Here is a 23,439-nt window from a genome sequence, read left to right on the forward strand (position 1 = left end):
TTTCTCCATATTTAAAAAACTCCCCCATTACTCTATCCAAACTCACCCCTCAATGCCAAGAACTCTCTCGACTGCCTTTTCCAGCCAGTTTTCCTGAGAGCTGCTAATCTTCACTGTCTGCAGCCCTTAGCACTCTATTAAAGATTACCATCGACCTCCATGTTGCTAAATTCCCTGGCTATTTTTCATTAGCATTTGACACCATTAATCTCTTTCCCTCCTTAAAAGACACTCCTCTCTCAGGTTGTGATAATGCACTCACCTGGCTATCCTTTTTCAGCTATCATACTCTATCTGATATATTGAACAGATTTCCTCAAGTTTGGTCCAAGGCTCTTTTTTCTTATTACTCTAAGAAATCTCATCCATAGTTTCAAGCACAATATTATATACTGATGAAGCTCAAATATGGACCTCTAGCCCAGAAATTTCTCCTGAGTTTAAGACCAATATATCTGACAGCATATTCAACACCTCTTTTTGGAGAAAACAAACTCAAAATGACCCAACCTGGTTCTCTGCCGCAGTTTCTCATCATGGTGAACAGCATAGCAATCCACCTAGTTAATTGAGCTAGCCAGAAACCTGGGACTCAGCTTGACATCTCCCCTCTATCTCTCCATACAAGTCAATCACCTGTAAGTAGCATACCATTTCCAGGCCACAGCTCTGGGTCAAGCTACTATCATCTTTCTTCTCCAAGAACTTCATAATTGGTGTTCTTACATCCACTCCCCTGTTTCCCCATACCATTTTCCAAAATGTAGCCAGTAGTCTTAAAGTACGTAGGAATTTAATCATGATACTTACTTGTTTACAATCCAATTCCACTGTTTATCAGATGGCTAACTCCTGGCCCTTGCCTACCACATTGGCCTCCCATGGCTCAACACTCTCTTCATACCAGCCACACTGCCTTTCTCTCACCTCCTTAACTCTGTTCTGCCCCTTCCCATCTCACAATCCCATTGGCCTGGAAAGCCTCCGTCACCTGAATGATCCCTCCTCTACAGTTCACTCAAACTCACCTCCACAAGGAATCTTTCCTGACAGCATCAACTGAGTGTGGTCCCCAGAATAAACTGTCACACCCTTTCTTTTTCACCATCAGAATACTCAACACACTGGGTGACTAGCTGTTTGGCATCTGTCTCCCCCACAATAGAACGTAGGCTCCAGAAGACAACGTGTCTTCTTAACTGATCTACCTCTAGTACTGAACAGAGTGCTTTGCATATATATAGGAGACCGCCAGTCTCAAAAGAATGACAGTATAAAATAAGTCTTGGGGATTCGCTGGTGGTCCAGTGGTTAGGACTTGGTGCTTTCACTGCCATGGGCCTGGATTTGATCCCTGGTCAGGGAACTAAGATCCCACAAGCCATGTAGCGCAGCATCCCCTCCCCTAAAAAACGTAATCTATTATTTGTTTTAAAATAATATTTCAGAGTTAATTGGGAAATTCTTCAAAGAACTCAGATTCTTATCCAACTCAACAGTACAGATTCATAACAGAATTTATTATGAATAATAAATTCATAATAAATAGAATTCATATATTCTATTTATATACATGATTTATATAACATTTTTTAAAAGTATGGATAGAAACTCTGTCTTGATCTTTAAAAATCATTCAGTTGGATCAGGGGTTGGCAGAGTAAATGTTTTAAGCTTCGTGGGTATTATAATTTCTGTCACAACCACTGAGCACTGCCATTGTAGCACAAAAGCAGACAGAGACAATACATAAATGAATGAACATGGCTGTATTCCATAACACTTTATTTACAAAAACCGGTGGCAGGTCAGATTTGGCCCACATACTGGTCTTTGACTTAGATCAAGGCTTAGATCAAGACTCCAAAGTCAATGCAAAACAGAATAGCAACAATTATCTGGGTTATTTGCTGAAAACTGGCTAAATGTACTTTTCCTTTGATGTGACAGTATTGCAAAGTATAAGAAAGCTGGTATGCTTGTTTTTGAAAATCTAAGACACATGAATCACAGCAGTGTTTTCTTTGGGGAGTTGATCTTTTATAGATTAGTCCAATAAAACATATAATTTTCTAAAATATTAGAAACCACTCTGCAGGAAGGACATTACAGCTCTGAATAAAAATTATGGGGGCTTCCCTGGTGGCGCAGTGGTTGAGAGTCCGCCTGCCGATGCAGGGGACACGGGTTCGTGCCCCGGTCCGGGAAGATCCCACATGCCGCGGAGCGGCTGGGCCCGTGAGCCATGGCTGCTGGGCCTGCGCGTCCGGAGTCTGTGCTCCGCAACGGGAGAGGCCACAACAATGAGAGGCCCACGTACCACCAAAAAAAAAAAAAAAAAAAAAAAAAAAAAATTATGGACCCTGTAAATTACATGTTATCTATCTTGAGATAAAAGATTAATAAGAAATATAACAATGCAGTGTCTATGAGGCCTCCTGTTTATAAAAATATGTATTAATATATCAAAATTCAGTAAACAAAAGGCTAGGTATAAAACAACTGTACTGAGCTCAAAGAGTGAAAAAGCTTGAATCAGTACACAGAACGCTGGAGTAAGTTTCATTTTAATCCCCAAAGAACCTAGGATAGCACTATATACATGGTGCTCAATAAATTTTCCTGAACAAATGAACTGTCAAACTCCTGACCTCAAAAAAAGGTAATTCATTTATAATGTAGCAAATGAAAAGAAAACTGGCATTCATTTTGATATGACAATGATTTCTAAACCAAAAGGACAATAATGATAGAATGCTAGGCATCTGAAACAACTGAAACCTATTCATTATTTATCCAATATTTACAAAGTTTGGTTCTAATTATGTCCCCTAACCCTTTCCCCAAACAATGTAAAATCCTCAACCAAATAAACAACATACCTCAAAAGGGCAACGCACATTACCCAAACAAAATACTTTAAACAATACAGAAGTTTCAAAAGTTGCTAGCTTTCTGAAACACATTTGCTTCAAATAATATTTTCATAGGTTAGTTTTCTAACACTTTCTCTGAAGCTTTTTATTTATTTATTTGTTTGTTTGTTTATTTTTCTTGCCACGCTGCGTGGCATGTGGGATCTTAATTCTGACTAGGGGTCGAACGTGCACCCCCGTGCAGTGGAAGTGTGGAGTCTTAACCACTGGACCACCAGGGAAATCCTCCCTGAAGCTTTGATGGCATGTTTCCTCTGGTCCTTTTGTTGGCTGACTCGGGGTTTCCCCCATCAGCCATTTTTCTTTCTAAAAAAGGTCATTTAAGTGACACTATAATGGAAAGCAAACAGTGCTTTGTAGTGGAAGAAAATAAGATACATAAAGAAATTCAAATTTGGCTGAAACTGACCAAAATGTACATATTTTGTTTTGAAGAGAATTAATACCATGGCAAATATTTTAAAAGATTTCCATTACTTACTAAGTTGGGATATATACTTGTTTCAGCTTACTCTCAGCTTCTGCTGCTTTTAGACGTTTCTAATTCAAAAGATAGATAAAATATTTTACACATGATGTCAAATAATTATTACCACTTCATCTGCCTTAAAAAATTCACAAGAAAATAAAACATTAAAGTATAATTCAAAAATTGCCTTTTTAAGATGAGCTTTTCTTTCATGCACGTAAACTGCAGTGATTTGTAAGAAAAAAATCACTAGATTCTGAGGTACAGAACTACAAGTATTAAAAACATTTTAGACACAAATTTTAAAAATAAAGCAATGAACAACTCTGTTTCCTATTCCTCCATGAGTAGATAAACAGGACTTATAAGTAACTATTTTTACTTTTCACATTTAGTTTCTATTTTATTTCTTTTTTGCCCTTCTCAGAGGGGAAAAAAAACATGCATAACCTTTGCTTTTAGAAAATTATTCAGAGATGATTAGTTTCCAAAGTCCATGAAAGAGGAGACAGTAACTAATCTAAGTCCAATTAAATAAGCATGTACCCTCAAATGTTGGGAGACATGCAGTAAACTTTAAAGCTTGTCTGAACTCATGTCAGAGTTTTAGGAACCAATTAGGAGCCAAATGCAGGGAAAGGAATGGGGAAAAGATTATATAATCACATCCAGAGAGTGACCAACACAGTAATAAATGCAAATAGGGAAGGAAAATAATGTATGGTAGATACTCAAAATGAAGACAAATCAGAATATAAGACAACCCTCCATTTGCTCAATGAGAAGGAAACAAAAACATTTAAGGAGACAACTTAAAACTTTAAAGAAGGAGCCCAAATTTTTGGAAATAATTTTATCCAAACACTTTCAACCATCCTTGATGCCATCATCGCCACCATCTATCTTTAGGGACTCTTTTCACTTTGAATAACGCAGGTTTTCCAGAGCACATGGTCTTCACGCTACCTAAGCTGTTTGAAGTAAGTATCTGGGGGGTGGGGGGCAGGAGAGCAACTTTATTAGGAAAGCCAACAGGTGAGAAGATGGCAGACTAATGTCCTAAAGAACCATCTTGCCTGGATTTGGATGCTAATTTGAAATGAGCACTTTCTGAATTATATATGATGTAATGCTGGGAATCTTTCAACAAGCCATGGGTATCTATTCACTATTCACAACCTCAACAACTCACTATGGTAATTTTTAAAGTGATCTTTAAATTGTATTTTTATAGCATCTAACACTTGCCATTGGGTGATCATATACTTAGGAAAAATAATGTCTGGTGTTAAATATACTTGCCTCTTTCTTTACCAGTTCTGACATGTTAACTAGAAGAATATAATATACTGACTGAGGTCACTTGAGGAAAATGTATCTTTCCCCCAAAAGTAGTATTACTCAAAATAGGTAACTAAGAGAATTACCTCAATTTGGGACATTTGGGGAGAATTTACAAAATAAGTGATTCCCTGCTTTTAGAGATAATTTTGGAAAAAAAAGTTGTGTGCTTATGTACGAAGTATCAAACTAGTAAAGACTAACTACTACAGTTAAGGTCAAACACTTAGGGGGTATAACCACAAAAATGTCTAGGAGGGTTCAGAAGATCTTTTACACATTTTAAGTCATTCCTGTCAACTATACTCACAAAGAGATGAAGCACCAGGCACCTAAAAGGAAAATAATACCTCTCTATTGGTATCTTTCCCTGCTGTCTGTCCAAAATATTTATCATAATGGAATCTGAAGTAAAGAAAATATCGAGACTAAAATCTTAAAATAATATGTTAAAGATATGAAATCACGTACTTTAAAATGGTCTAGAAAAGATAAAGCAAACAAAACAAATTTAAAACTAAGCATATTGCTAAGAAATATTAATGTATAAATAGAAAGTTCATTTTAATGCAATTGTATTGGTAGCAATATGAAAAAAATACCTGCTGCACATATCTGTCAGTAGTTTTCCACATGTAATAATATTCAATGATGCTAGTCAATGATTTCCAAGGGAGCTGAAAAAAAATTTAACATGATAATGAAAACAAGCTACCGTAGAAACTCTTTTCCTTTAAAACCACTTCTTAAAAATAAGGAGGTAATAATCCACATGGAAGATGCATTCTAGAAGAAATGTTTGAAAAACTGAAATTAATTCTGAGCAAAAGGGTCCCCAAACAAGTTCTATTCACCTAGAGATGCTGATACAACACATTCCATTTCTCAACTCCCATTCTGTTAAAAATTATAAACCTTACAACTATGGGGCTTCCCTGGTGGCGCAGTGGTTGAGAGTCCGCCTGCCGATGCAGGGGACACGGGTTCGTGCCCCGGTCCGGGAAGATCCCACATGCCGCGGAGCGGCTGGGCCCGTGAGCCATGGCCGCTGAGCCTGCGCTCCGCAATGGGAGAGGCCACAACAGTGAGAGGCCCGCGTACCAAAAAAAAAAAAAAAAAAACCTTACAACTGAAAATATTTCATGACTTACTCAGTTTTTCTCGGGCTATAGGTGGGGTGGAAGTACAATTTTTAGAAATGATATTTTAAAGAATCTGGACTGAGTTCTTCAACTTCCAAAGATGCCACCTACGACTGGGGGTCATTGGTCTCTGGTATAATATTTCTCAATCCTTTCCAAAACTGCTCTATTCTGATCTATTTTGTTGTAAATAAAATGAAAACCTAAATCTCTGAAAAAGAACATAGCCAAGTGCGGTACATATTAGAAAAATAGGAAGCTTGTCTGCTATTTTCCATAATTATTCAAAATGGCCAAATGAGCCTTTACTTATGAGACCCACAATGAAAGAATATATTTAATATGTCCCTCTGTAAAGGGAGATCTGTTAGTCTTCCAAGATGCAAATCAGGGCAGATCAAACAAAATGACTGATAACATTCGATTTTTAGCTGTTGTGGCAGATTTTACTGAGAGGTGACTCAGCACCCTCTGACTCCCAGCTTGCCCTAATGCACCACTGGGGTTAGAGTTAAAATAGTTCTTCCCAGACCTCAGTGCAGCTAGGGGTCTGTTTATGACCCACATGTACAACAACCATGCAGTTCCTGTCATCTCCACATTTAACTCACCTGTTTGGTCTAAAGAGAAAAATAAATGGAGTTCAGAAAAAGGACGTTATTTTAAAACTTAACTGGGTGGGAACTTCAACAAATGTGGTCTCCTTACAGGAACAGATCGGCACAGCTGGCATTTGGATTGCAGTTAAAGCAAATATAATTTTCTCCAATTTAACAAGCAATCTAATGGAGCTGAAAGTGTCTGAGGGATGGTGTCAAGGAGCCAACTACGGCAACACCTCACAGGACAGCTGAGGCACAGTCTCCAGGGTTTTAAGCAAGCCAAAACCTCTTATCCCCTAATTATTCTTCTTCTGGGAAATAGGCCCGGGCATGCAATTTACCTGGAAACCTGAGAAAAGAAAGCCAAGTGACCCTGTAACCTGAGCTTCCTCACGAGTCAGATTTTATCTAAGCCATAAAGTCCTCATCAGCTGTACTCAGCACCAGCACACTCTCATCAAGGAGTAGTGTAGGTCACATCTCAGTGTGTCCACTCCTGATACAGTATCATTTCTCCCTCAACCCTCACTCAGCCTTCATGGGAGTTCCAACACGTCAACCGAAGAGGAAAAAATCCGAATGTGGCAGATGGCTCCGCATGATGTACTGGCACCCACTGGAATTATACTGCTGCAGCATTTCAGCCCCAGGCAGGAGTGACTGTGAAGCCCAGTGAAGAAGGGAGATCCTTTTGGAGGGCAGAACATTAGAGTGGACATCTGGTTTTCTACTCTGAGTTGCAAGAGAGATGGCCAGAGGTACCAACCCACACCCATCCTTGGACAATGGTTACTTACTTGTCACAATGATCAGGGACTTGAAAGGAATGAGATTAGAGGAGTGGTAACAATGAGGCTTACAAAAGAGGTTTGTGGGACAGACATCTGAGGGTGGGCCTGGCTGTGAGGATATCTGAGCCCCCACGTTCACAAAGCCTCCTCTGCAAAGGAGGTTTTTCACTCGTCTGCTGGATTAAGATGATCCCTATGGCTATAAGCCAGCCTCTTTCCCTAGCCACCCAATGACTGCTCAAAGGACACGTAAACAAAATGGACACACATGTGGATGCCACCACAGGGATGTCCTCTCACCCATTCTGATCTGATTACTCCAAGTGTCTAATCTGCAAGGAACAGAGTACACTGGGCCTCCAACATGGCACCATTCCTGGTAACATGTCAGTTAGATTAGACTCTCAGCATCCGGGAATAGCAGTTACCTGTTTTCATTGAATGGACAATTATTCTAGATATGATTTGCCTTTTCTGTACTACTGACTAGCAATAGCACACACAGACTTATGAATGACTTACTCGCGCAAAACACTGCTTCTAACCCAGGGCCCAGAACCTTCAAGAATGAAGGTTTGGGTCACCCCACCAGACTAAGAACTCTGGTCATCTAAGATATGGAGGGGAGAACAGTGTGTGTGTGTGTGGTGGGTGTTGTTCTATCCTGAATGGCAATGAAGGCATCAGGAAGAGCTTCACAAAGGGAGAACGGAAGACTAACGAAGCTATCTATGTTTTCTTCCTGGCTCAGTGTAATTATTTTCCTTCTGCACCCAGTTCCCTTTCTATTTTGATATAAGGTCTGTTGGTGGTGGTGTTTTTACCTTTATAATTTAATGCAGCAGTTACAAGCTATAAAGACAGGGGTGTGGCTAAAACCAGAAGAGGAATAAACAGCGACCAGAGATGGCTGCTGTGACATTAAATTTAAGCCTCCCCATTTAAGGAGATAGTACCATATTTTCTAATGATTCAGGGATAATTACTATTGTTTTAAAGTTGATGTCTGGAAAGGAAGCATGTTGAGACAGCAAAGATGGATGTTAAGTAGTCAAAGAAGTGGGTGGTGGCAGAAACTGTACACCCATTTCCAACCTACTTCCAGCTTACCTTCCTTGAAGCTCTAAATACATTTTCCCCAGACACTCTTGAACAAGGATGCAGACATACAGGCCAGGTTTAGCCAAGCTGACAAATGTGCATGACATTTAGATATAGGAGTTAGCAACATCAGAATAAGGCTGCATGCAGGCAGACTGGATGGTTTGGCAAGAACAGTGGCTGGGATATCATGTTCTTCTGGGGCTTGTGTGTTGACTTTTCTGCCATCCATGTCCGACAGCACGGATTCCAAGCAGCAGAGGGCATGGGTCTTTCCACTGTTTCTGGAAGTGCAGCATCCAAACCTGGTTCTCTAGTCTTCCCAGAGATTTTATGAGAACCTAATATCCTGTATGCCTTTCGGTTTAAATTATAGTGAATTCTGTACTTACCAACTAAGAACCCTGACTAATGTAACCAAGTATCTATCCTTTATTCTAAACTAGATGAGGTTGAGTTTCTTTCACTTATAAGCAAAAGTACTCTAATACAAAAATTGGTAAAAAGTGAAGTGTTCTAAGAATAGACCCTACATACGTGGCACTTACTGACAGAGTCAAGGTAGAACAGAATCATGCAAGATTGCTGAGTAGAGGTAGCAGATGTTGTAGTGGGGTTCCTGTTAGAGCACTGCCATTGTGGGGTTAGATACCGCTCTTGGCTTCACAAGTCCTGTCTGTGAAGCATCGAAACGTGGATCCCTGGCTAACATCTGTTAGCCTTCTGACAGCCTTTAATAAATTTCTTTCTCCTCATAATAGCTCACTCAAATGGATTCTGTCGTCTCTAATTATGACTTGCTCAGTATCCTTTCCAACTTCCCTCTAGTTCACTTGCTTATGCTACAAAGGCTAGAAATCCAAACGTTATATTTCTAAGACCCCCTTGGATTTATTTCTGCCAATCAGATGTATGTGTATAAGACAAATTCAGAAGTGAATTAAGCAGGCATAGAGTGGATGGTGCACAAGGGATCCATTTTGCTGCAGCAGAAGTAGGAGGCACAAAATTGTTCTAGAGCCAGTGACGCTGCTAGAGGTTTCCTGATCTCAAGATCACGGCTAAAGTAGTGTGATCCTGGCTCAGAAGTTAACCCAGCAGCTTCTCAACTTCCATATGGGGCAGAGGTTAAGAGCTCACTTGTGGAACCATTTCTGTGGGACTATTCTGAGGTCCAGCTTGAGCCGACTTCTCCAACCCTATCAATGATTTTAAGCATCTAATTTCTAAAGTTAAATCCCATTCTGTTTAAAACAGCTCCAATATTTTGTTATCTGCAACTGAAGTCTAAATGATACAACAGCCAGGAAATACCCTTTGCTGAAAGGAGTTTCTATGGCAAAGGACTCCACTGTATGAAGACGGGAGGACTTTGCTATTTTGCCCTTTGAATTTTCAGGTTCCTCTGCATATTTCAGGTCCTGTTTAGGATGTAGAAATCCACAAGAGAATGTCATCCCCACTCTAAAGATGAGGACAGAAACAGATAATTTATAAAACCACACCAACTCTTTAGTCCATCAGAGAGCTAAGATTACAAGACAATCAACTGAACTAAATTCCCAAGTCACTCCAAGGAGAGACAGGCCTCTAAGTATTTTTACTTTGGCAGATCATAAAAGAAACAGGTGATGAACAACAAAAAATTTGCCAGATTATTAAAGGTCAACAGTGGGCTAGGACAACTGTTTAGCATCTGTGGAAGCTCTAGACACAAGGGGAATCCAAACACATTTGCCAGAGATTTCTTATCAGGTGTTCATCAGAAAGAACTGAGCCAGTGGAGGAGACCTGAGAAATCCATAGGTGGTGGTGGAAATTTGAATGTACACAAAGAAATGGAGAGGGGCAGAAATGGTAAATTTTTAAAAAATAAGTAACAATAAGTAAATAAAAATGGGCAGGGGATTAATCTTTTTAAAAGATCACTGATTGCCTAAAGCAAGAAATCGTAATAATGCACTGTGAGACTTAGAACATGTACAGAAATAAAATGTATGGCGACAAAAGCACAAGAATGGGAAGGAAGAACTAGAAGTGTACTGTTTTATGGTTCTTATAATCTATGTGATCTAAGCAGAATTTGATTGAAGGTAAACTGTGGTACATTAAAGATATATATTGTAGGGCTTCCCTGGTGGCGCAGTGGTTGAGAGTCCGCCTGCCGATGCAGGGGACACGGGTTCATGCCCCGGTCCGGGAAGATCCCGCATGCCGCGGAGTGGCTGAGCCCATGAGCCGTGGCCGCTGGGCCTGCGCGTCCGGAGCCTGTGCTCCACAACGGGAGAGGCCACAACAGTGAGAGGCCTGCGTACCGCAAAAAAAAATAAAATAAAAAAGAAAAGATATATATTGTAAATCACTAAACAAAAGTTTAATTAGTAAGCCACCAGGAGGGATGAAATGGGCGTCATAAAAAATTAATCAAGAAAGGGGGAAGAGGGGCTTCCCTGGTGACGCAGTGGTTAAGAATCCACCTGCCAATGCAGGGGACACAAGTTTGAGCCCTGGTCCGGGAAGATCCCACATGCCACGGAGCAACTAAGCCCGTGTGCCACAACTATTGAGCCTGCGCTCTAGAGCCTGCAAGCCACAACTACTGAGCCCGCATGCCACAACTACTGAAGCCCGTGCACCTAGAGCCCACACTCCACAACAAGAGAAGCCACCGCAATGAGAAGCCCGTGCACTGCAACAAAGAGTAGCCCCCGTGCAGCAATGAAGACCCAACGCAGCCAAAAAAATAAAATAAATAAAATTTTTTAAAAAGTGTGTGTTCAAGGGAGATAACCCTGTTGGTGTTGACTGGATATTCGTATAAACTTTTTAAAGAGATGCGTGATAGAGCTAACCCTTATCTGTAAGTTTTGAATTTATATTGTTTCCTCCCATGTACAAAACCATTTTTTTCCTACGGAGTTTTTTGGTTTTGTTTTTTTTTTTGCATTGGTGGGTTATAAAGGAAAGCAGAATGTTTTATCATGATTTTTGCTTTAGCAACTTTGGGACAAATTAAAAGTCCTAAACTCTGGTGCCAGACTTGTACTTCCTGTCCTAGAGTGTTTCTCCTGGAATATCACTGAGAGTGGAGCATGGCAAATCAGTTCTGCCACTCCAGATCTCCACCCCCTGTGAAAATGCTTATGCTTTGGTTTCAGGTATCCCAGCCATAAGTTTTTGCAGCCCTGTGTATGTCATGTGAAAGGCTCATTGGAAGTCCACTGTGGCCTTACCCCACTTAGAAACAGGCCTGAGGGGTCCTGAAAAAGTGCTTTGGAAAGAGGGCCAGGAGCACTTTGGTCCGGGCTTTTTTAGATACGCATGCGAGAGCAATGACTGATGAGTATAATTCCTGCTGGATGAACGGGCCAAAATGGAGGCTTTGGGACTGTGAGGCCGGAGAGGAAACTACCAGTCTAGCCAATGGACCTAATATCTTTTGTAATTCCCCCAGCACCCTCAGGTTAAACCAACAAGAAAGGCCTTTGGTGGACATTCTGGCTTAAGCATTCCCTTGCCCACCCCCCACTTCCAGTAAAAGGTCACATGAGAGGCCTAGGTCAAGCGATTAACATGATATATTTAGTTGAAAAATGGTGCGCAAGATGGTACAGAATGAAAGTGCCAACTCAAAAATACAGTACTGGTAGACTAGAGGGCAAAGTAAAGGATTTGAATTAGCTTAGTTTTGTCCTGGTTATGAGTTGCTGGCAGGATGAGGGAATCTAAACCTTGTGCGTATCATGCACCACTCACCAAGTCAAGTCCATTGTAAGTACTAAAGGCGCAGACCAGGACAAATAACCTGGTTAGAAAGGGTGGAAGATTGGAAGTTTGGGTGCTGCTGGGAAGAAAAATCAAGGCAGCAGAGGGACATCCTCTGGTCAGGCAAACCTAAAAACTAAAGTGAACCATTGGAGAGCCTACTGTATAGCTCAGGGAACTCTACTCAGTGCTCTGTGGTGACCTAAATGGGAAGGAAATACAAAAAAAGGGAGATGTATGTATACGTATAGCTGATTCACTTTGCTGTACAGTAGAAACTAACACAACATTGTAAAGCAACTATACTCTGATAAAAATTAAAAGCAAAATAATGAAAAAAAAAGTGTGGGGGGGGAATAAAGAACAATAGGACAAATGGAAAACTCAGGGTAAAATGATGGATTTAAACTGATAATTATATTATTTTTTATTTTATTTTATTTTTTTTCTGCGGTATGCGGGCCTCTTATTGTTGTGGCCTCTCCCGTTGCGGAGCACAGGCTCTGGACGCGCAGGCTTAGCGGCCATGGCTCACGGGCCTATCCGCTCCGCGGCATGTGCGATCTTCCCGGACCGGGGCGCGAACCCGTGTCCCCTGCATCGGCAGGCGGACTCTCAACCACTGCGCCACCAGGGAAGCCCCGATAATTATATTATTAATAATTATATTAAAGGCAAGTGGTCTAAACACTCTAAGTAAAAGGCAGAGATTGTTAGATTGGTTGGGGGGGAAAAAACATTCAACTGTATTCTGTTTACAAAAAGCCCACTTTGGAAATAAATAAAAGTAAAAGGATGCAAACAAAATATATCATGTAAACAATAAATCCGGAGTGGTTATATTAATAGGAGAAAAATTAGACTTTGTCACAAGGAATATTACCCATGGATAAAGAAGCATGATGTGAAGATAAAAAGGTCGAATCATCACAAGAATATAACAATCCTAAATATGTACGTGCCCATCAACAGAGACTCAACATATTTAAAACAAAAACCTAATACAATTGAAAAGAAAAATAGAAAATCAACAATTATAAGCTAGAGACTTTTTTTTTTTTTTTGCTGTACGCATGCCTCTCACTGTTGTGGCCTCTCCCGTTGCGGAGCACAGGCTCCGGACGCGCAGGCTCAGCGGCCATGGCCCACGGGCCCAGCCGCTCCGCGGCATGTGGGATCTTCCCAGACTGGGGCAGGAACCCGTGTCCCCTGCATCGGCAGGCGGACTCTCAACCACTGCGCCACCAGGCAAGCCCAGCTAGAGACTTTTAATACTGCTCTCTCAACAAGTAACACAACAAGTGGGCAGAAAATCAGTAAGGCTCCAGAAGACTTGAACAACATTATCAATAAACTTGACCCAAGTAGCATTTATAGAATACTATACCTAACAGCAAAATATCTGTTCTTTTCAAGAGCACATGGTGCATTCACCAAACCAAACCATATACTATGGCAGAATCAATCAAGTCTTCAAAATGTAAAATTTGTGTGTGTGTGTGTATGTGTGTTTGTGTGTATTTAACAAAGTATGTTTTCTGAACACAACAGAATTAAACCAGAATTCGTAACTGAAAAATAAATGGGGAAAAAACCCTACAAATATGTGGAACTTACTTCTAAACAATCCATGGATCAAAAAGGAAACCATAAGGAAAAATGAAGGAATGAAAACGAACACACAACTTATCAACCTTGGTAAGAAGGTGAAGCTAAATAAAGCAGTGCACAGAGGGGATCGACACACCCCCTTTCCTCCATCAGATGTTCAGCAGAAAGAATTGGGACAGGGCAAGAAACCTGCCCATTGGTGGTGGTGTGGGTGTGCACAATGGTGATCAGCTGCCACTGGGGACCAGGCCAGAAAACCGCTTCCCAGATCCTTCTCTTAGACCCTTCTCTCATACAAAGCAAAAGTGTCTGCCACTGGAGATGGACTAGAAACCATCCCACCCCCAAGTCCCAGTCAAAGTGCAGTGGCCAGTGGAGGGGGACAGGAAATTTGCTCACATCCAAAAAGCCCTGCTAATAAAAGGCGACACAAAGCAGAGACCGGTTGCCACAAGGGAGCTGGAGGAAGAACAGAATTGCTGTGGGAGCTCCACCGCTGAGACTCAGGCACCCAAAGCCTACCAAAGTCTGGGCAGGAACAGGACAACTAAGAAACTCCCTGCACCCTCACCATGGACTTGCAACAGCATACTACCACAGGGGGAAGGGCAAAATGTGGAGACAGGCTCTGCAGTGCAAGGCCTGCTAAGGATGGGACAGGAACACAAGAAAAAAACCCTTCTGCTTTCCAGGCCCTACATTAAGCATAGGTAAGACTATGACGTCTGTGGATGTTCAGTTCACCTCCTATTCATCCCACCAGCGAGGGAGGGACCTGCCCCTCAAGACAGTGGAAGGTGGTCAGATATACAATACATGACACCGGAGACAAACTAGATGAGACTGACAGCAGTTTATTAGTCACTTATACTCACGGTCTGGGGGAAGAGGACACTACACACCATGTAGGGCCACACAGGGGCTGTACTTGGGAATAGTGAGCCCAGTAGGGGCTGTGGAAGTGTGGCTTTGCATAACAAGAGGGTGAGGTATGCCCTGGTTCCGGAAGAAGGTTCCCACAGGAGGATGTGATTGGCTTGTGAGAATAATTCTGCCTCCTGGCAAGGGAAGTGAAACCCATTAGGTTCAAGGCTGAGTGGGGTGTAGGTGAATTAGCCAGGCAGGAAAGGATTTTGCATATCCGGCAAAAATGGGGAGATTCGGGCTTCCCTGGTGGCGCAGTGGTTGAGAGTCCGCCTGCCGATGCAGGGGACACGGGTTCGTGCCCCGGTCTGGGAGGATCCCACGTGCCGCGGAGCGGCTGGGCCCGTGAGCCATGGCCATTGGGCCTGCGCGTCCGGAGCCTGTGCTCCGCAGCGGGAGAGGCCGCAACGGTGAGAGGCCCATGTAACGCAAAAAAAAAAAAAAAAAAATGGGGAGATTCAGTTAAGCTTTTGGGGCCCTGTGAGGCTCAAAGATATAAAGGTCGTACATGAAATATTAAGCCTTCCAGTACAGTGGTACATTGAAGGTAACCAGAACAACAATGAAATCCAAACCTGGCCAACTAGAGACTGTATTAATATACTGAAGGATCTAGTTGAAAAGGCAGACAATGCACATGAATAGATGGGGAATTTACATAGAGATAAAAAGCATAAAAATAAAATATGACTGTTAGGAAAATATGCTATCATATTTGAAGAATTTCTTTAACAAGTTTATCGGTATACTGGACATAGCCGAGAAAAGAGTTAGTGCACTAGAAGACAGACCAATACAAATGATACAAACTAACACATAAACAACAAATCTCAGCTCTAGGAAACTCAGTGAACTACAAGTAGAATAATTATAAAGAAAAGCCTGCCAGGGCTTTTGGTTTACCACTACAGGTTCATACTGTAGTCGTAAAACAAAAGTAAAGAGAAAATCTTGAGCACCAAGAAAAAGAAACATTTACATACATAGGAACTTCTCATCAGAAACTACGTAAGCCAGATAGAGAGACATCTTTAGAATACTCAAAGAGGAAAAAAAATTTTAATGAATTCTATACAGAATGAAATCTCTCTTCAAAGGGGACAGTAAAGTTTTTCAAACAAGGCAGCAGTCATTCTCAGTCAAAAGCTGAATGCATTGTCAGCCAAAAGGGTATTAACAATAAATGGTTACAGGAGAAGCAAAGTTTCAAATTAATGATCTAAGATCCAACCTTAAAAAAATACTAGGAAAAGATAAAAGCACAGAAGCTCAGAGCAAGCTGAAGGAAAGAAATAATAAACATAAAAGCAGAAATCAATGGAATAGAAAACAGAGAAGTCAATCAAACCAAAAACTGGTTCTTGGGATTTCCCTGGTGGCGCAGTGGACAAGAATCCGCTTGCCAACGCAGGGGGCACGGGTTCGATCCCTGGTCCAGGAAGATCCCACATGCCGTGGAGCAACTAGGCCTGTGCACCACGACTACTGAGCATGTGTGCAACAACTACTGAAGCCCACGCACCTAGAGCCCGCGTTCCACAACAAGAGAAGCCCCTGCTCACCACAACCAGAGAAAGCCCACGCATAGCAATGAAGACCCAATGCAGCCAAAAATTAATTAATTAATTAGTTATTTTTTAAAAACTGGTTCTTTGCAAAGATCAATAAAATTGATAAACCCCTAGCCAGACTAATGAGGAAAAAAGAAAAGCTAAATTACCAGTATCAGGAATATCTGAGGGGACATCACTACAAATCCATCCCACAGAACTTAAAAGTATAATGAGATTATGAACAACGTTATGACAACAAACTAGACAAAATGGACAGGAAGAGATATGCCAGCAAGAGGAGGACATACCAGCCTTTGTAACCCCACAAAAAACAATAATTAGATAGCTATCAACAAATGAAAATTGCCCTGGGAAGGTGCAAGAGTCAAAGAAGAACCTACAGCAACACAGTGCAGCAAAAAATGGAGAATAACTGCACAGAGAGTACAAAGAGAGGATCACTGAGGAGATGGACTTTAGCTGAGACATCTGGAAACAGCTAAGAACAACGAAGGGTGGAGGCTATCAGTATAAGCCACACACTGGATACCACTGCAGTCACCAGTGGCCTGCTCTGCAGAGAAGCCTGGCAGCCCTGGTCACTGAGGACCTCAGCAGCACCCAAGAGAGCTGCTGAGGAATCCCTACATGTAGCTTGTACAGTAGAGGACTCTGTAGCGTTTGTTGGAATGGACCTCAGCAGGCTCCTGTGCAGAAGAAACCGGCAGCTCCTGCCACCTAGGTAATCAAGAGCCACTGCTGCTGCTGGCCTCCTAGAGAAGGAGACGCTACTGTACTCCTTCCAGAAGATGTGCACACCCCAGACCCCAGAGCCCTGGCTGCTCGACAGGCACTCACATCACAGGAACCAGATCATATGCTTCAGTCACTCTGTGAGCACACACACTCCACTCCTGGCTCAGGGGCTGATCCAAGCATGCCCACACCTCAGGCACCACTGCCACCATGAGGGCACTCCAAGCCAGACCCAGAGCCAAGAGACATCCCCTTGCCGATGACATACGCTGTGGGAGAAAAAGAGATCAGGAGGTCCCCAGCAGCCTTTGCCACTGAAGACCCCAACAGCCCTCTCTGTTGCAGCAGACACCTGCACCCTTGGCTGTTGCAATCTTTACTGACACTGACCTCAGCTGATAAAGCTGAATGCGCACTATGCCAATGGGCCTTCCCAGGAGCTAGAACCAATGCACCCCACTTGCCTGGTACCCTTGCACCCACCTGCAGGTGAAGGTCTTTTCCCACTAAAACCAGTCTGTAACGTCTGTAATGTCCTCTCAGTCAAATGCAGAGATTAACACAAGGTTATGAGAAACGTGAAAAATTAAAGAAACATGACACTCGCAAAGGAACACAGTAATTTTCCAGGAACTGATCCCACAGAAATAGAGATCTAGGATTTCCGAGACAAAGAATTCAGAAGAATTGTTTTAATGAAGTTGAGTTAGCTGCAAGAAAATGCAGATAGAAAAATCAATGAAATTAGGAAAACAATATACAAACAAAACAAGAAGTTCAACAGAGAGAAATCATTTTAGAAAACCCAAACAAATTCTAAAGCTGAAGAATACAATGAATTAAATGAAAAATACAATGCAGATCATCAACAACAGACTTGATCAAGCAGAAAAATCTGTGAACTCAAAGACAGGTCATGAGAAATTATCCAGTCAGAGGAGGAAAGGGTAAACAAAGAATGAAAAGAGAGTTATTCCAATTAGCAGAAAAAGAAGATCATGCAGAAATAAATGAAGTAGAAACAAGGAAAACAACAGAAAAGATCTATAGACTAAGAGCCGTTTTTTTGAAAAGATAAACAAAATTGACAAACCACTGGCTATACTAAGAAAAAAGAGAGAAGACTGAAATAAATAAAATCAGAAGTGAAAGAAGAGACATTACAAATGATATCACAGAAATATAAAAGGATCCTAAGAGACTGCTATGAAAAATTACATGCCAACAAATTGGATAATCTAGAAAAAAATGGATAAATTCCTAGAAATATATAACCTATCCAGACTGAATCATGAGGAAATAGAAAATGTGAACAGAAGACTGAATCAGTAATCAGAAACCTTCCAACAAAGAAAAGCCCAGGACAAGATGACCTCACCAAACATTTAAAGAAGAATTAATGCCAATGCTTCTGCACATCCTCACCAAGGTCTGTTATCTCTCATTTAAAAAAAAATAATAGCCATCCTAACAGGTATGAGGCAATATCTCATGGTGGTTTTCCCTGATGATTAGTGATGTTGCACACCTTTTTTGTTTGTTTGTTTTGACCACACCACACAGCATACAGGACCTTAGTTCCCCGACCAGGGATCAAACCCACGCCCTCTGAAGTGGAAGCCAGGAGTCTTAACACTGGACCACCAGGGAAGTCCCTTGAACACGTTTTCATGTACCTGCTTTTCACCAATGAGGATGATGTTAGCTGTAGGCTTGTCAAATATGGCCTTTAGGTTTATACATTACTTTACAAGTATAGGGTGGTGGAAGGGAGAGATAATAAGTTAAAAACACCAAAACGGGGTTAGCAAATGCAAACTATTATATATAGAACGGATAAACAAGGTCCTACTGTATAGCACAGGGAACCATATTCAATATTCTGTGATAAACCATAATGGAAAAGAATATTTTAAAAAATGTATATATATATATATATGTATGTATGACTGAATCACTTTGTTGTACAGCAGAAATTAACACTGTAAATCAACTATATTTCAATAAAAATAAATAAATAAAACAAAGCCTAAAGATCTAAAAAAAACAAACAAACACCCAAAGCTATACAAAACACAAACCCTCTGAAGAGTTAGCCTCCTGATGGTCTATCTAAGCTTTTTGACACTGGCGGCCAATACCAAGCTCCAAAATACAACAAACCTAATGTGGACTGGCTCATCAACAAGCATTCTAACCACCTTCAGAAAAACTTTATCATGCCACAAATTTACAAGAATTTTGTTAGATCATGAAGGTAACAAAAAACCATTTAACAGCATTATTGCTGTTATACTCATTTTCACACCATTATTTTACCTTCTATGAATGCCAGCCTCTATGTCCAAGTATATTGCACCAAGCTACTGTTCAGAGTTATTTCCTAGTCCTGTATTAAGTGCCCAGGAGGGCTGTCTAAAAGGTTTACAGCTCAGTGTATACCCGTCAATCTGCTGTTCTCTCCCTTTACCATCAGAGGTCCAGCTGAAACGCCAGTTAACTCCATGAAGACACTCCTGAGTTGACTGGCACAACTAATAATTCCCTTCCCACCACTTCCATAATACTCGTTCTTACTACTGACAGAAATAATTACATTATATTTTATTTGAGGGCTTATCTTTCAATCGCTTGATCTTGACTATGAATCATTCCCTAAAGTAAGGACCACATTACATTTCTGATGCATGTCTAGTGCACACTTAAGGGCCTGGTATGTTGCAGGTGCTTAATAAACATTTGCTGAATTGAACTGAGTTCAGAATGATGATCAGGACATAAAATGAGCATGTCACACTCAGTGCAGGGAAAACTAGTTTCACTTTAGTATTTCTCATCTTCTACTCCTTTATCAGGCCTGCAGCCTTTGTTCTTTAGGGAGTTTTGTTTTTGCGGTTTCTATTTAGTGGTGTAGCTACATTATATTAGTAGCATTGCACTGCTGTGTTATTCTGACCACCTGAAGCCAAATGCCACCAATGCATTTTAAATTCCCAGCTGCACACCCTGTAAATTGAAACCATGACATATAACAACCTGCGTGTCAGTAAAGTTTTGCCAAAACAAATGCCAGTGACACTAACAGCTTTAATTATCATGTTTAGGATTTAATATATCAACTCATATAGATAACTAAAATGTTCCTTCAGAAATAATTTTAAAAAGATGCAACAACATAAAAGGCAGGATCCTAGCTCACATTAAATACTTCATAGGCTACAATGAGTCTATTTTCATAAATTTTACAAAAGAATGGCTGCTGGGACTTCCCTGGTGGTCCAGTGATTAAGAATCTGCCTTGCAATGCAGGGGATGCTGGTTTGATCCCAGGTCGGGGAACTAAGATCCTGCATGCTGTGGGGCAACTAAGCCGTGTGCTCTAGAGCCCACTTGCCACAACTAGAGAGCCCATGTGCCAGAATCACTGAGCCCGCACGCTCTAGAGCCCATGCGCTGCAACTACTAAGCCCGTGTGCCACTAGAGAGAAGCCTGTGCACCGCAACAGAGAGCCTGTGTGCCACAACTAAGATCCCACATGCCGCAACTAAGATCCCATGCACCACAATTAAGACCCGAGGCAGCCAAATAAATAAATGAATAAATAAATAAATATTTTTTTAAAAAAAAGAATGGCTGCTATAGAAAGCTATTTATGAACTTCTCAAATAGAAATTTCCCCATTTCGAAGAGACTGTAAGGTTAATTAGAGACAGCAATTCCATAAATACAAAGACAAAGGAAGTACATAATAGTAGACAAGACTACTTAGTATTTAAAATGTAAGTAAGATCCTGCATATCATCAAGAAGAGTAAAGATCAAAAACCCATAAAGAAAATTCTTCTGCTCTGCTTGATACAGGTCGTTTCTATAATAGAGGTCTGTATCAAATTCAGGCTCAATGATTAGTAAGATAACTAGAAAGATACTGAAGGTTTAAAAGAGAGCAACAAGCTTAAAAAGCAGAGATCAGAAATATTTAGTGCAAATGGTTAGAAAAGCTGTGCATATTTTTAACTTGGAACTCAGAGAGAGGTGAAGAGGATTAATTCATATTGCCTCCTGACCCTGAGGTCTTACAATTACTGCTCAAGACAAATGTCAATTTCTCCCTCCACAACACTGGCCTGCATTCTATGTTGAGCAGATGAAAATTACTAAATCACAGGCTTGCTAGATGAATAGTTTAAGATTTACCAAATTTTTAAAACAGATAAAATATTCCCACCCCAACTTTTATTTAATTCACAATTTTCTACTTACAAAGTCTTGACGTATGTCGTTGAAGTCTTTGCCATATTTTTCCAGTGCCTCTTCAAATAAACTAGCTTCAGAGGCCGACCATTCTTCCATTTCATCTCTGCATAAAACAGGTCCCCCAAGTGGTACTAAGACACTAATTGCACTGCTCAAATCATAGCTGTGCCTATACAACGTATCCATAGCATGAAACTAAAAAAAAACCAAAGAAAATGGAGAGAAAAGATCAGCCAGAAATGCAAACTTGCTAGATTATTTAAGAACAGAAATATTAAAATGCATGATGCACTTAATTAGCAACAATATACTTAGTATTTACTTTTTCAGTAACACAATTAAGAAAAAAATTTAAACAATGGATTTAGGCAGTTATTTAAAACATCACGTATTGCTTTTAAGAACATGTTGATTTGTACCTTTTAAGGTATGTATTTTTTTAAATGCACTTGTTTGTTACAGCAACCTAACTATGAAGATCTAGGACCTCCAGGAATTAAAATGGGAACCCAGTAAGTTCCATCATCCTTTTGGTTAAAAGTGCCAGAGTCACTTCAGCTATTGTATAAGGCTGGCACAGCCTTCCTTGACAAGGGAAAGATATGTAGACAGAGGATGTATCAGAGTGAGAAAAAATATTCTCAGGTTGGAGTAAGAGAATGATATACTAAGAACAAGAGATGGAGAAAAAACAATGAAACTGAGAATGATGAAGACAAAATTACACATCCATGTTAAACAAAACAAAACAAACAAAATTATATATCCATGTAAAAACAGTAACTTAGTTGAAATTCTGTAAGACCAAGAATAGATGACCAGGCTTGCTTGGAACAGCTACCTAGGCCAGCGTGGATTTCATATATATTTCAAGGGTGAGTGATTTGAAAGGAGGAAAGATAGATTAGGATAATATAAGTGGCTTTTTTCAGAAGTACCTAGGGCCTAGCTTATTTTAAAAAGATCTATTCATAATATGCATGTGTATTTGTGTGTGTAGCAGGAAACCCGCTGAACAGGACAGTCAGTTGTGTCTGGATAAGCATATAGGTGTGGTACAAATTTGGTTGGTGATCAAATCCTTGCCAAGTGAGAACTAGTTCTGTTTAAACTTTCTAACATGTGAAAGCCAAGTTTTACACCTTTTACACAAAGTGTCTTTGATAATTATTAAAAATTTCATAAATGAGGAGAGTCACATCTATGTTTCTTAAAAATTTAGCTTATAAGTGATCCCAAAATATCTGGTAGGGGACAGTGGACAGTTCCCCACTGGTACAAAAGCATAAAATAAGATCCAATATCAACTAACATCTATTAAAGAGAAAAAAATTATTAGCTAAAATACACATTAAAAGTATGTATTTATACTGTGATACATAAAGATGCTGAATATGAATTTGTTGACAGAGCTAAAGGCAGGATTTAGGACATGATTAGGAACAGTAACTAACTGCTTTAACAAGGGTTGACATCTCCCCTAAAATAAATCATTGGATTCCACAAAACAAAAGCAAGTAGGGATTTCATTATCAATTTCCTAGGTATAACCACAGCTAAGACCATACTGACCATGTGCAGACTTTTGATATATGTGTCACAATCATGGAATAATAACTTCAACTTTCAAGTGAATTTCTTCTCACCCTTCTGCAGCAGGGGTTACAAAAATGTTAGAATTGATCTTGATTCTTCCCTTATGCTCTGCAAACTTCAGAATCAACTAAATTCCACTTCTCTAGCTAACCTCTCACTTGACAGATTCAGCCGTTTTAACTGTATGTTACAGTTATACACTCTTAACACCATCCTTGAAATTAAAAAACTATTGTTTCTAGATAACTGATCTATAAAAATGCAAAGATCAACAGCATTGAGGGGTCCCTTCAAACAATAATATATTTCCATAAACAACTATGTTTAAAACTCCTAAATTTACAGTGGATAACTAAAAAAAAAAATAGTATTCAAAATCAATAATTATACAAATTAACTGCTGCTGAGATTCCTCAGGAGATACAAGTAATTTTTATATTGAACAGGTGCTCTGAAACCAAAAGTCACAGAATTAAATGAGCTTTTCTCAGCTGTTATTATACCAACCACTCAAAGCATGAATGGATTTTCAGTCTTTTGTTCATGTTAGGTGAATGCAAATGCCTTCCTTATAGGCACTTTTTAAAATGACGAT

General features: G+C 40.3%; 1 protein-coding gene across 2 annotated transcripts in view; it reads right to left on the reverse strand.

Moving 5' to 3' along the window:
• MTA3 (metastasis associated 1 family member 3) overlaps positions 1 to 23,439 on the reverse strand; it is a gene marked incomplete at both ends in the record, with an annotated part of 150,390 nt that overhangs the window by 22,096 nt on the left and 104,855 nt on the right. For both annotated transcript variants that reach the window (XM_079720939.1, XM_079720940.1), the window contains 3 exons: positions 3,418 to 3,476; positions 5,349 to 5,423; positions 21,255 to 21,443. In XM_079720939.1, coding sequence (XP_079577065.1) covers positions 3,418 to 3,476; positions 5,349 to 5,423; positions 21,255 to 21,443 — 323 coding nt within the window. The remainder of the gene's footprint in view (positions 1 to 3,417; positions 3,477 to 5,348; positions 5,424 to 21,254; positions 21,444 to 23,439) is intronic.

The sequence above is a fragment of the Hyperoodon ampullatus genome (assembly GCF_949752795.1).
Source record: "Hyperoodon ampullatus genome assembly, chromosome: 15".
Taxonomy (NCBI): Eukaryota; Metazoa; Chordata; class Mammalia; order Artiodactyla; family Ziphiidae; genus Hyperoodon; species Hyperoodon ampullatus.